Below are 12772 nucleotides of genomic sequence, written 5' to 3'. Positions count from 1 at the left end.
GAAAAACACCAGTAATCGAAGAAACTGAAACAGTTGATATCTCAAATGATTCAACTAATAAAAGAGAAGTTAAAATCGAATTAACATTGAATAAACAAGAAAGAACCGATTTAATTAACTTACTTAAAGAATTTATCGATGTATTTGTTTGGTCATATGAAGATATGCTAGGCATTAATAGAGAAATAGCTCAACACACTATACCATTAATTCTAGGAATGAAACCTGTAACATAAAAGTTACGTCGAATGAAACCCGACGTAGCCTTTAAAATAAAAGAAGAAGTTAAAAAACAGATAACTGCAGGTTTTATCAAGGTATCCAAATACCCGAATGGGTCGCCAACGTCGTCCCAGTTCCGAAGAAAGACGGAAGGGTAAGGATGTGTGTCGACTATCGAGATCTAAATAAGGCAAGTGCAAAGGACGACTTCCCTTTGCCACAAATCTTTATTCTGATAGATAACATGGAAAATCACACGCTTCTTTCGTTTATGGATGGATACCCAGGTTACAACAGATTCTCATGGCGAAAGAAGAACGGGGAGAAAACAACCTTTATAACGCCATGGGGCACTTACTGCTACACGGTAATGCCATTCGGGTTGAAAAATGCGGGTGCTACTTTTACAACGTGCAGCAACTGCCTTACTCCATGACATGATGCATAAAGAAGTTGAAGTATATGTCGACGACATGATTGTAAAATCAAAAGACCGTCCAGGCCATCAAGTAGCCTTAAGGAAATTTTTCGAAAGGCTAAGAAAATATAATATGAGGTTGAATCCATCAAAGTGTGCTTTTGGAGTCACCTCAGGCAAGCTCTTGGGTTACGTCATAAGCTCTAGAGGAATAGAGGTAGACCAACCAAGATCAAAGCAATCATTTCAATGCACCGCCCAAGACCGAGAAAAAGATTCGAGGATTTATTGGTCGGTTGAAATACATAAGTAGGTTCATATCAAAACTGACAACGATATGTGAACCAATCTTCAAAAAACTCATGAAGAATGTACCAGTAATATGGGATGACGAGTGTCAAAAAGCCTTTGAAAAAGATCAAAGCCTATCTCGCAAATCCTCCCGTATTAGCACCAGCACTTCCCGGAATACCTTTTAGGTTATAATTGACGGTTACCAAAGAGAAAATGGGAGCTATGCTAGCACAAGAAGTAGAAGGCAAAGAGAACGCAATCTACTACCTAAGAAAAAAAAATGCTCGAATACGAAGCACGCTATACACCGCTCGAGAAGTTGTGCCTCGCCTTGGTGTGGGCCACAACTAAGTTAAGACATTACATGTTGGTGCATACCGTCTTCGTAGTCTCCCAATTAGATCCACTCAAGTACTTATTCGAGAAATCTACACTCAATGGACGCATATCAAGATGGATAGTCAATCTAGCCCAGTTTGATGTAAGGTTTATGCCACAAAAAGCTATCAAAGGGTCCGTGGTGTTCCAATCTCCATAAAGCTTGATTTCGACAATACCAACAATGCTGCTGAATATAAAGCATGCGTGGTAGGCCTTGAAACAGCTTTGGCATTGGGAGTGAAAAAGTTAAGGATATTTGGAGACTCTTCTTTAATCATCAATCAGATATCTAAAAGGTGGAAAGTAAGGAGTGAAAGTCTAGCCCCTTATCAAACCTATCTGGAAACTCTTACCGATCAGTTAGACAAGGTAGAATATACATATCTACCTAGAGAGGAAAATCAATTTGCTGATGCCTTGGCAAGATTAGCCTCAATGGTTAGGATCCCCACAGAAATCGAGAAAATGCCTCTAAGTATAGAAAAAAGGCACAAACCAGCATACATCCAGGTTATAGAAGACGACGAAGTACTTCAAGAAGAAGAAGAAGAAGAAGAAGAAGAAGAAGAAGAAGAAGAAGAAGAAGAAGAAGAAGAAGAAGAAGAAGAAGAAGAAGAAGAAGAAGAAAGAAGAAGAAGAAGAAGAAGAAGAAGAAGAAGAAGAAGAAGAAGAAGAAGAAGAAGAAGAAGAAGAAGAAGAAGAAGAAGAAGAACCGTGGTACACGGACATACTATTATGTTACCAAAGGAGAATACCCTCCTCACGCCGACAAAAGAGCAAAACGAGCATTGAGGCTTTTGGCTTCCCAATATGTACTCATAGACAACGAGCTACATAAAAGGGTACCTAAAGGTTGAGCTCTCCTATGTGTAGGAAAGAAAGATGCACAAAGAGCAATGAGAATAGTCCATGAAGGAATTTGTGGCACTCATACAAATGGCAAAATGTTAGTCCAGAAAATAATGCGAGAAGGATATTATTGGACTACAATGAATAGGGATTGCCATCAATATGTAAAAAGATGCCCTAAGTGCCAAATTTATGCCAATTTACAACATATCCCTCCATCCTTGCTCTACACCTACACATCGCCATGGCCATTCTCTACATGGGGAATTGACATCATTGGGAAAATTACTCCCATAGGAACAGGAGGCCACGAATATATCCTAGTAGCAATCGATTACTTCACAAAGTGGGTCGAAGCGCAATCGTACGCTAAACTCACTGCAAAACATGTAGCACTCTTTATCGAGAGAAATATTATTTGTCGATACGGAGTCCCACATGAAATGCTAAGTGACAATGGAACTCACTTTCAAGCTGAATGTGAAGAATTGCTACAAAAAATATAGCATTCAACATCACCATTCTTCCCCTTATAGACCACAAGCAAATTGAGCAGACGAGGCAGCTAATAAAAATCTAAAGACTATCATCGAGAAAATGACGGAAAATTATAAGGATTGGCCTGACAAACTTCACTTCGCATTGTGGGGTTACCGCACGTCAATCCGTACATCAACAGGAAATACGCCATTTTCCTTGGTATATGGAATGGATGTCGTACAACCTGTTGAACCAGAAATACATCGCATTAGAGAGTAAACTCGATGAAGTTGAATGGAATAGGGCAAGATATGAAGAATTGATTCTACTCGACGAGAAACGACTAGAAGCTCTACATCACAGTCAGTGTTACCAAACTCGTATGGCTAGGCATTTTAATAAGAAGGTCAAGACAAGAAATATCAAAGTAGGAGACTTGGTGTTAAAAGCACTAAGGAAAAATGTTTTAGATCCAAGGGGTAAATTTAGACCTAATTGGTCTGGACCCTACATTGTCAAAACAATCTTGTCAGGAGGTGCAACAAAACTAACTGATATGGATGGCAATGAATTCTCAAACATGACAAATCTTGACCAACTTAAGAAATACTACCCATAATTACTTGAGTAGGATACTCAAGAGAGTTATGTTTGGCCTGATTCCTTAAGAAAGGATACGTAGGCAACCCTTTACGGGTGCGGCCACTTTATTTTTCGACATCTCCGTGTTCCAGAATTAATTAAAAATTCAACAAAGGATCAGCGAATTATCGGCGTCGTAGAGAAGAGCTTGGCGCCAGCCAGCAATCATCAGCGCCAGCCGATGAAATTGGCGCCTGGCGCCAGACTTCAATGATAGGCGCCAATTGCAAATAAGTGGCGCGAATTTGAAAATAAATTCTGGGCAAATTTCGGTGTTTTTTCGGAAAATTTTCGACTTCCGTACTCGAAGAATTTTTGGAAACTTAATTTTTTTTCGGTTTTCATTGCTTTAATAAAATAAATTTGAAGTAAATAATTTAATTAAAAGCTGAAATTTCATTAATAAAATAAGATTACATTATTGATGGAATTTAAATAAAGCTGAAATAAATTAACTTTAAATAAAAATAATCTAAGTCTAATAATTTAAAGCTAAGCAATGCTCCTAATCTTTCTTTTCCTTTCTAGCCCTTTTCCAATTCTTGTCTGCTTCCTCCTCCTCATCCATAACTTTAGCTAGTAGGCATCCTTTAGAGGACCTATATTCAATTTTAGAGTAGATAGTCTCCCCTTCAGCTAACACTCCATGCTTCTTTTCCACCCAAGCCTTTTTATCTGTGGTGTTAGCTTTCCTTTTCCCTTTATCTTTGGTAGCATTTTTCTTCCTAGGTATTGCAGGTGTTTTGAATTCGATTCTTGCACCTAGGCGTTCCTTGGCAGAAATCACCCTGTCACCCAGACGACTCTTCACATCAGTTCTACCCTACTCTTTCTTTGAATCCTTTGAAGGTTTCTTTCGCAACCACTTTTTCACATCATTGGGCAAAGAAGGAGGAACCTTTCGGGTAATCACTTCCCATAAAAGGTCTAGCACTCCAGTAAGCATCGAATTTTTCTAATTCTTGGGAAATAGGGTACTCATAGGGTGGACGAAGATCCCCGGAAGGAATATTCTTAAGCAAGCCATATTGTCTTTTTACCCTGCAGGGATAATAATAAGTCACACGAGACAAGCTTGGAAGACGGCAGAAAGGTTGCTTGTTAACACCCACCATCCTTTCTATTTTTCACCATGGGACGACCCACTTGATAGCAAAATCACGTGATTCGAAGACTTTTCTCCACCCATGGCGCCCAATCTTAGGGAAACGTTTTTTCCTTCTCACAAAGCAATTGGGAGTATACTTCTCAATATCGTCCGGAGGGCTAATTTATCCTAGCCTTTCCATCAGCCACATTTGTAAAAATTGCAATGAAAATAAATTATTATTACAATACAAAAATATATTTTTTGTTTTCTGTAATTAAAAATATTATTTTTCTACCTGTAATAAAATTGGAGAATCGCGAAAAGGTGTTGTTGGGTCCCTTTTCAGTTCATCTAGACTAATCATAGTCTCTCCAACTATTAGTGGCATTGGATTTCTCCCCGATTCAATTTGTACTAAAACAGTGGTTATAATTGATTGGCCTTCATTATTTTTACCACTACTAAGAAAAAATTTGTTAAGCATGCAAAATAAGAACGCCCTTCTTCTATATATATGAAAAGATTCAGAAAGAGGTTTATCAAAATAATGGCGTGCAAATTCTTTCAAATTAACTATGTTGCCATCTACTATTTTTGATAAATCCCTTTCTTTTAAATTAAAGAAGCGCTCAAAATCCTTATAATAGTATGCATCTACTCTAGGGATTACTTCGAGGTCTGTTGCAGGGAAGCCTAAAATAGCACCAAATTTCTCTGGCAAAGGGCTAATCTCATCATACCCTATTCTGAAACAATGAGTATCAACATTCCAAAATTCTAGAGTGGTATGTATGAAATCTAAGTCAAGATCTACCCCTTTGACGCCATAAATTCCCCCCAAGTGAAATAAATCTAATTCTTTTCTATCTCTAGTATTAAGAGATCGACACCATTCATGAGTGTATTGGGTGAAGGTTTTGGTGACTAAAGACATGATTATTATTTTTTCTAAAGCAAAGAATTATTTTTCGCTGGAATTATGAGAAGAATCGGCTGGGTAGGGGGCTATTTATACACCAATTGCGAGAAGTTTTAATCAGAATGAAATACGGTATCAGCGTTAATTGGCGTCAAAACCTCGTAATTGGCGTCAGCCGCCAGCTGTCGGCGCCACACGCCAAGTGTAGCGCCTGGCGCCACGCGCCATATTGTGGCGCAAGCTGGCGCCAAGTTGCCACATTAGACGCGCGTGCTTAACTTGCGTTTTTAATCCTAAACTCGAGTTGATTAATAACTTTATGGCTCCGTTTATTTTTCCTAAACATTTTTTATATTCTTTTTCTTAATTAAGTAGAATAGCTATTATTTTTAATTATATTATTCTTTTTTGGACTTTATTCAAATTAAATTCCAAACACCCGACATTTTAATTGATTTTTTCCTTTTTTCTTCTTTTTTGGGGGAGAGAGTCGGATACCCTCCATCAATAATAAAAATGACTGATTTTTTGCGCAAAATTATTTGTCACACTTCTCTTGTACACACGAACATACACATAATAATAACAAACAAATAAACTCATAATAACATAAATATACAAAACGTGTCTAAGAATAGTAAGTCTAAGGCAAAGTTCTATAAAAAGTCAAAATAAAATATAAACAGGAACAAACTACGGCGCCGAAGAACGTATGCCCATCATATCGTAAAATTGCGCCGTACGGGGAGTCACCTCTCCACCAGCTCCAGCTCAAGTTCCAGTCTCCGTAGGAGGAGGAAGACTCAATGTAGGACCACTCCACCCAGGATCAACCCGAGGCTGAGGCTGCGGAGGCTGCTGCGATGACGAGCCTATCTTGTACATCTCGCCACCTCTGAAAGCCGAGGTAGCCTCTCATGCCGGTGCAGCATGAGCACCCTCAGAAGAAGATCCCGAGCCCTCTGCAACGTCAGCACAAGCAGCTTTAGAGCGGCCACCACTACCCCCTGACGAAGTACGACGGCGTCTCGAGCTAGACCTCGCCGGATCCCTCCGCCCCTCAGGTCTCGTGCGGGTGTGAGAAGCAATAGACTGACCCTACAAAAAGAATTGAATCAAAAACAAGGAAAAAATTGAAGCGGTAATGCAAAAAATATATATAAAGAAAGACAACCTCTCGGATGACGTCATCCCGATGGCAAGTGGCCGCATTCCTCATTCGGACGAGTTGGCTCCGGAAGGCATCTATGCATCGTGCCATCGCCGAAACCATCTCGCGCGAAAACTGTCAGAGAAATAAGTCAGTAAATATGCATGATATATGGACAAAAATTTTGAATAATTAGGCTTACTCGAGTATGGTGCCGAGGAATCGACCGCTCTACAAAGCGCTTGCCCTCGGAAGCCGGAGGAATCATCTCCTCGATCGGTCCGTACATCCCCAAGTAGTGGATGGACATAAGGGGTGGCACGAACTCAGTAGCATCGTCCTGATAAAGCAAAAAAGGTCAGTAAAACATTACTTGGGGGCTACTTCATGGAAAGTAAAAGCTGAAAAATCTTACCCTCACATCCTCAGCCGGTACGGGGGTTGAAGCTAACAAAGGTAGTAGCTCCTCAGCATAGCACCGCCCGAGGATCACATAGGACCGCCAAGGGGTACCATCTCCCTCAGACATGCTCGACAACCGCGCGTCATCGAACATATGACGTGGTGGAGGAGTAGGAACGACGAAGACATAAGAGGAATGCTGTCTAGCAACCCTCTCTCCTAAGTACGCGATCGCTCCATAAGTCCCCAAGAAATAGCGACGCTCAGCAGAATACTGTGCGGCTAACCCAGGGACTGTCGAACCGCCCCACGGCCGGTACACCACCTCAGGCCCCTACAAAGAACATCAATCAGGCGAGAATATACCTAAAGCATCACGGAAAAGCAAATAAACAATAAAAGTCGTACCGCGATGATCCAGTTCCGGACGTGTGTAGTAGACATATCCACATGGTGGCCGCCCCAAGAGGCGCTCACTAGAAATCCCTGCGGCAATGGTCTCGCCGGCGCAGCAGAAGGGAAGTACTCGTAGAACCAGATCTACAAGGAGTTAAAATTGTGAGTAAATGCTAGCTAAAGTGTAGAGCTAAACTTTATAGGGAATAATGTTCACCTCTACGACCTTCCAAAAGGCAAACAAAGCAACGTTCGTCCCAAAGGACCGGTGTCGACACGAGTCCCTCAGCGCACGAACAAAGTCAGCATAGGCCAAGCTGGCCCAGTCATAAGTCCCGATCCGGTGAAGATCACGGACAACAGGAAGATAGTAGAGCAACGCCCTACTACCTTTGTTAGGAGAGTACGTCCCTGACAACAACATCGGCGCAAAGATGTGCACCCGCTGTTCTCGGGTGGTCGCATCGTCATCAAGAGTCGCTGCCAGCGTCGAGCGGCGAATCCCCCTAACGCTAAACTGAGTCGTCTCAACCTCAACGCGGGCCTGAATAGCGATCGGCCTCAACAACTCCTCGACCTCCGAAGAAAAGACGTCGATCCCACTGTCGAACGACAGTGGCATAGAGCTGAACTCCGGTCCTGTAATGAGACTAAAGTCCGTAGGGGTGACCATCATCTCGCCCCAAAGGAAATTGAAAGTGTTGGTGGTGCCAAGAAAAACTCCACCAAAGCGCGCACTACATGGTGACCCCCGCTGGAGGCAACCATAGACTTAGAGGTCTCGAACAGAGTAGCTAGTCCGCTAGACTCCCATAGGAGTCTCGTCTCAAGATCTCTGGCGATGTACACCTTGTACAAATCGCCCAAACCATCACAGCCGGAACCATGATGCCGCGTCCTCCCGACCGTGATGCCCCGTCTCACCCTCTCAGAAATGTGGTGGACGGGGGAAAAGAACAGGGTCCGCTCATCCCACTCCGGAAGTCGACCAAGCGAAGTGGAAGGCGTGACGTCATCCTCTACGGGCTCATGCTCCCGTCTGGTGTTTCGGGACCGTGAACCCAAACCTCGATGTCTAGCCATGCTACATTGTGAAAAATCAGCATAAATTAAGGTTCTATAGTATCTAAGGTTCGCCTAGCCACATGATACTATGTTCGCAAAAAAACAGATACGTAGTACTAAAACAGAGCACAAATTCAAATTGAGCATAATGGCATTTTTCAAGCAATCAAACAATTTCTTGCAACACTATAGTAATTATTGTGACAAATTGGACAAGAATTGCTAGCAAAAACATCAAGAACAAGTCACATTGTTCTTCACGACCTTAGGAGGTCCAACAATGGAAAATTGCTCATTTCTTCACCAAATTGAGTCAAACAAGTCTCAAATTACTCCCAAGGCAATATATAAACATAATCAAGCAATTTCATGGCATAAAACTTGACAAACAAAGCAAATTGAGCATTATAAATTTTGAATTTTCATGAAATTCGTGAATAAACATGCCAAAAATTCATAAAAACCAATGTGAGTTTGAAGCAAACTTACATAGATCGGGAAAATAGATGAAAATAGATTTGATTTGCAACAAATTTGAGCAAATTTGGCTGAGAAACGAGCAAGAACCGAGCAATTGAAGTTTTCGGATTTTTTCGAGCAATTTCGCGACTAGCAGCCATCAAAATGAAGAGGCAAGGGGTATTTAAGGAAATCCCCATGCTGGCGCCAAGCCCTATGAATTGGCGTCAAAAATGAGTGGCGTTGATGGCTTTTCAGTGGCGCCAGAGCACCCATCCACTTGAAGGGGTTGTTCTACCTTTCTGCAACATACTTTTGGGTTCCTTGGTACGCCAGTTAGCCCCACTAAGCAATTTGACATGATTTAGTAATCGGATGGATTACCTAAAGTGATCGACCTGATGAAAGATCGTCTCACTTAGTTTAAAGCGCCTAAGCATTGGCTCACTAACAAAAAGCACCGACATATAGGTTCAAAAGCAAAAGGGCACCGACATACAGGTTCAAAGCGACAGAAGCGCCAACGTACAGGCAAAGTGGAAGAAAATTTCAGGAGAACTTTTAAAGATCGACAGCCGTGGGTCTTCGATAATTTCCTTTGGAAAATTATCGTATCAAATGAGGATTACTTCAAGTGAGGATATCTTCGACGACATTCCCTAACTTGCGGAGAGTTGTCACAAATAACTGGAGGTAATTTCGGGCGAAGTTGTCTTCCATCATGTTCCCTTAGGCATGGAAGATGGTCTTAATGCGGATGAAGATTGTTTTAAGAGAAATAATCTTCGATAGTATTCCCTTGGACGTGGAATACTATCAATGCGGATGGAGATTGTTTCGAGAGAAATAATCTTCGATGGTATTCCCTTGGACGTGGAATATTATCATAGCGGAGGAGGATCAATTCAAGCGAAGCAGTCTTCTATATTGGAAGCAGTGACGGGCGTAGCAGTTTTCAAGCGGGATGGCATTCTCTAGCTTGTAGGAGGTCATCAAAACAATAGTAAAGCGGCAGCAAGTCGGTTACTTTCAGATACATGTGCTCGACGGTGCAAGATACGCGTTTCTTAACTCTTTTATCTGTTAAACTTACGTTAGATTGCAGGTATCGGCGTTACAAGATTGATTTAGGATCGCAGAACGTTCTGAATCATTCTTCGTCCCTATCGCTACTTTGAATTATGTTTTTGAAACTTGCGTTTCTCCAAACTCAAATAAAGTGGGGGCTTCTGTAGACACCCATTTGTGTCTCCCCAAAACCAAACCCGGTTATGAGTACCTTTCACGTCGAATCATAATCGAATGAAGTGAAAGTGTGGAAAATCTAGCGTTGCAGATAGTTTTAATTTCTTTTCTCTTCTCTCTGTTTTTGAAAACTTATTTTAAGAAAACAGTCAATCCAGTTTGATTGGTCCATGATATGGGTCCATTAATAGTGTAGTTGGATGGGGGCTTGACAAGAGTTTTCCAGCAACATAGTATAAGCCCAATTCCAATGAATATTGAGGAAGTTATGGTCAATTTACCAAACTAGGCCCGATTTGAGCCTTATATGCGGCCCAATGATCTAGAGGAGGGCCTAATATGATTTATCATTCCTAATTCAATTAGCATTGATAAATTGACTTATGACTTTTCAGAGTTTTAATTAAAATCAAATAGCATTTTCGAGGAAATTATATGATTTTATCCTCCAGTACGGCAAACTTATCTGATTTTCAAAAACGCGTTAAAACCAGGCTTGGCGCCTGACGCCAGGCATTGGCGCCTGGAACCACGCCTGGCGCTAGCCATTGGCGCTTGGCGCCAGTGTTGGTGCCTAGCGCCAGCTAGCCAGGGTTTGCGCCAACTCTGTTTTTTGTGCGTCAGACTCTGTTTTGTTTATTTTATCTTTTTGGCTTATTTTCTCTATAAATATCGTATTAAAAACTCCGTTTTCATTCACCTACAATCAATTTTCATTCACAATCATTAATTCTCTAATTCTCTTTTAATCATTCACCAACTCTCATCAAGATTTTCTTGATTATTTTCTCTCTCTCTCTCTCTCTTTTTCTAAATTAGTTTTTTACATACAAAATTCCGCATTCGCAAGATCTAGAAACACCTAGCCATATTCGAAGTTGCCTTCGCCCTAGACGTGAAAGGTTTAATTTCTAAGGGTTTGGTCCCAAATCTCTATTTCAATTATTTAATTTGATTGTTTAGATTATTATTTTCCTTGAAGTTACTAATGTGTGTACTTTGTTATTAGAAAGAGGTACGAGGCATCAAAGTAAGTGCTTTAATGATTTTAATTGATGTTATGATGTTGAAATCATGTTTATATTGTTATTATGATATTCCTAGTATCATGTCTAAGGTAACTTTAATATCAAATATATTAAATATGATTGTTACGATGCTTCCTATGTTCTTCCTAATATTTATGATTGATAGTATCATGTTAGGGCTAAAGATTTGATTTTAATTGCTTAGTGACAAGCTAGGGTTTGTTATTAATCTTGTTAGTATCATGCCTAGGATCTTGCTATGTTTATTATGCTTAATATTAATATGAGCATGATTAATATGATTATAATTTTATGATGATTATTTTATTTATGATGATATTATTATTATTATTATTATTATTTATTATGTTGCTTGATGCGTTATTTATTGCTTGATCACACCTTTTATGCATGTTAAAGGGAATTTGTACTTGTAATCACGCTTAATAAGATAATTAATAATCTTATTTAGGGTTAATGTGATTATAATTCAAGTGATCACCAATAATATTTTATTTGTGCATTAATATTCAACCAACATAGATTAACAGGTTTAGGGTTAATCCTATTGATTGCATGTTAGTCAAAAAGCGCACATGAATACGATCAGAATAAAGTAGAGGCCTATTATTAGGGCAGGTTCAATCTCTTTTAGGTTGGATTTGTACCTTCATCCCTGAACCCTTATTTGGTTCTAGACCTTATGGAGTTGACGATCTCTTGGATCCTTAAGGGGTGTAACCTTCATCCTATGAACGGTTTACAAGTTCCTAAAACTTGTTGGCGACTCTTTTTCTCTATCTTCTTCCCTTTTGGACGCCACCGTACTTTTGTGTATGATCGCAGTGGGGTTCAAGCTAGTGGGATTAAGGCTTGAAATTTATTCCCTACAGTGCTATTTACCGGTGAGTTGCAATTATTTCTTTTTTGTCACAAGCTGTGCAATTATAGATGGTTCCGAGCGGAAGCTGTGTTCGCTTTCCACAATAAGAACACCCTATATATGTTCTAAGCCTGTCATACTGAATATCAGATGCAACAACTCTTAGCCAATATATTTCCTGTGGAAGTGTTGTGGTTGCCTACATTGAGAATATAAAATTATGTTAGAGCTATTAGATTAGTACTGCTAGTGAGCAAAGAATTATTAATGGAATAGCACAAAAATTTACCTTTTTAGCCTTGATGCGATTTATTGTAGTTAAAATTCTTCCGGCAAACGGATTCCAGGAAGCTGTAACTCTATTTTGCTGATCCGTCATAACAGTTCGATGTTTTCTTGCCCTATAACACAAGAATTGTATTTTCATTAGTTAGTAGCATGTAAAATATGCAATGTCTGGCATTATTTAAAGATAAGTGGCAAATGCCATACCATTCAGTTAGTGCAGCTGCTTTTTCACCTTCAGGGTCTTGGACTATTATAGTAGAAATGGTTGATTCAAGCAGGAACCCTATGTGTAAAAGATATTAGGAGATATATATAAACTTATTGATAAACAGTGAAACAAATCAAGATAGGCAGATGCTTATTAGGCTGTGTTATTTGTTACCTTTGCGAGAGACAGAACACAGAGCTGTAATACCAATGACTTTGAAATTGTCACCATCAGAAAAAAGAGTTTCACATTGGCTTCCTGATAGGTCATTCAAGGCGCATACTTTTACTGGTTGATCAGTGCTAAAAGCAAATCAGAAGTGTAAATATTAAAGTAGAACTACTATAGGTATT

At 40.0% G+C, this 12772-nt stretch overlaps 1 protein-coding gene across 1 annotated transcript in view; it reads right to left on the bottom strand.

Annotated features, from left to right (window-relative positions):
- LOC110713273 overlaps positions 1-12772 on the bottom strand; it is a 181861-nt gene that overhangs the window by 168588 nt on the left and 501 nt on the right. Inside the window, exons 3-6 of the mRNA XM_021891731.1 lie at positions 12594-12721; positions 12416-12494; positions 12213-12324; positions 11944-12122 (exon numbers count right to left, since the gene is read on the bottom strand). Of these exons, the coding sequence (XP_021747423.1) occupies positions 11944-12122; positions 12213-12324; positions 12416-12494; positions 12594-12721 (498 nt within the window). The remainder of the gene's footprint in view (positions 1-11943; positions 12123-12212; positions 12325-12415; positions 12495-12593; positions 12722-12772) is intronic.

The sequence above is a fragment of the Chenopodium quinoa genome, unplaced genomic scaffold (genome assembly GCF_001683475.1).
Source record: "Chenopodium quinoa cultivar QQ74 unplaced genomic scaffold, ASM168347v1, whole genome shotgun sequence".
NCBI lineage: Eukaryota > Viridiplantae > Streptophyta > Magnoliopsida > Caryophyllales > Amaranthaceae > Chenopodium > Chenopodium quinoa.
Note: the sequence above shows the minus strand (reverse complement) of the source record. Positions and strands in the feature narration are given on the sequence as shown.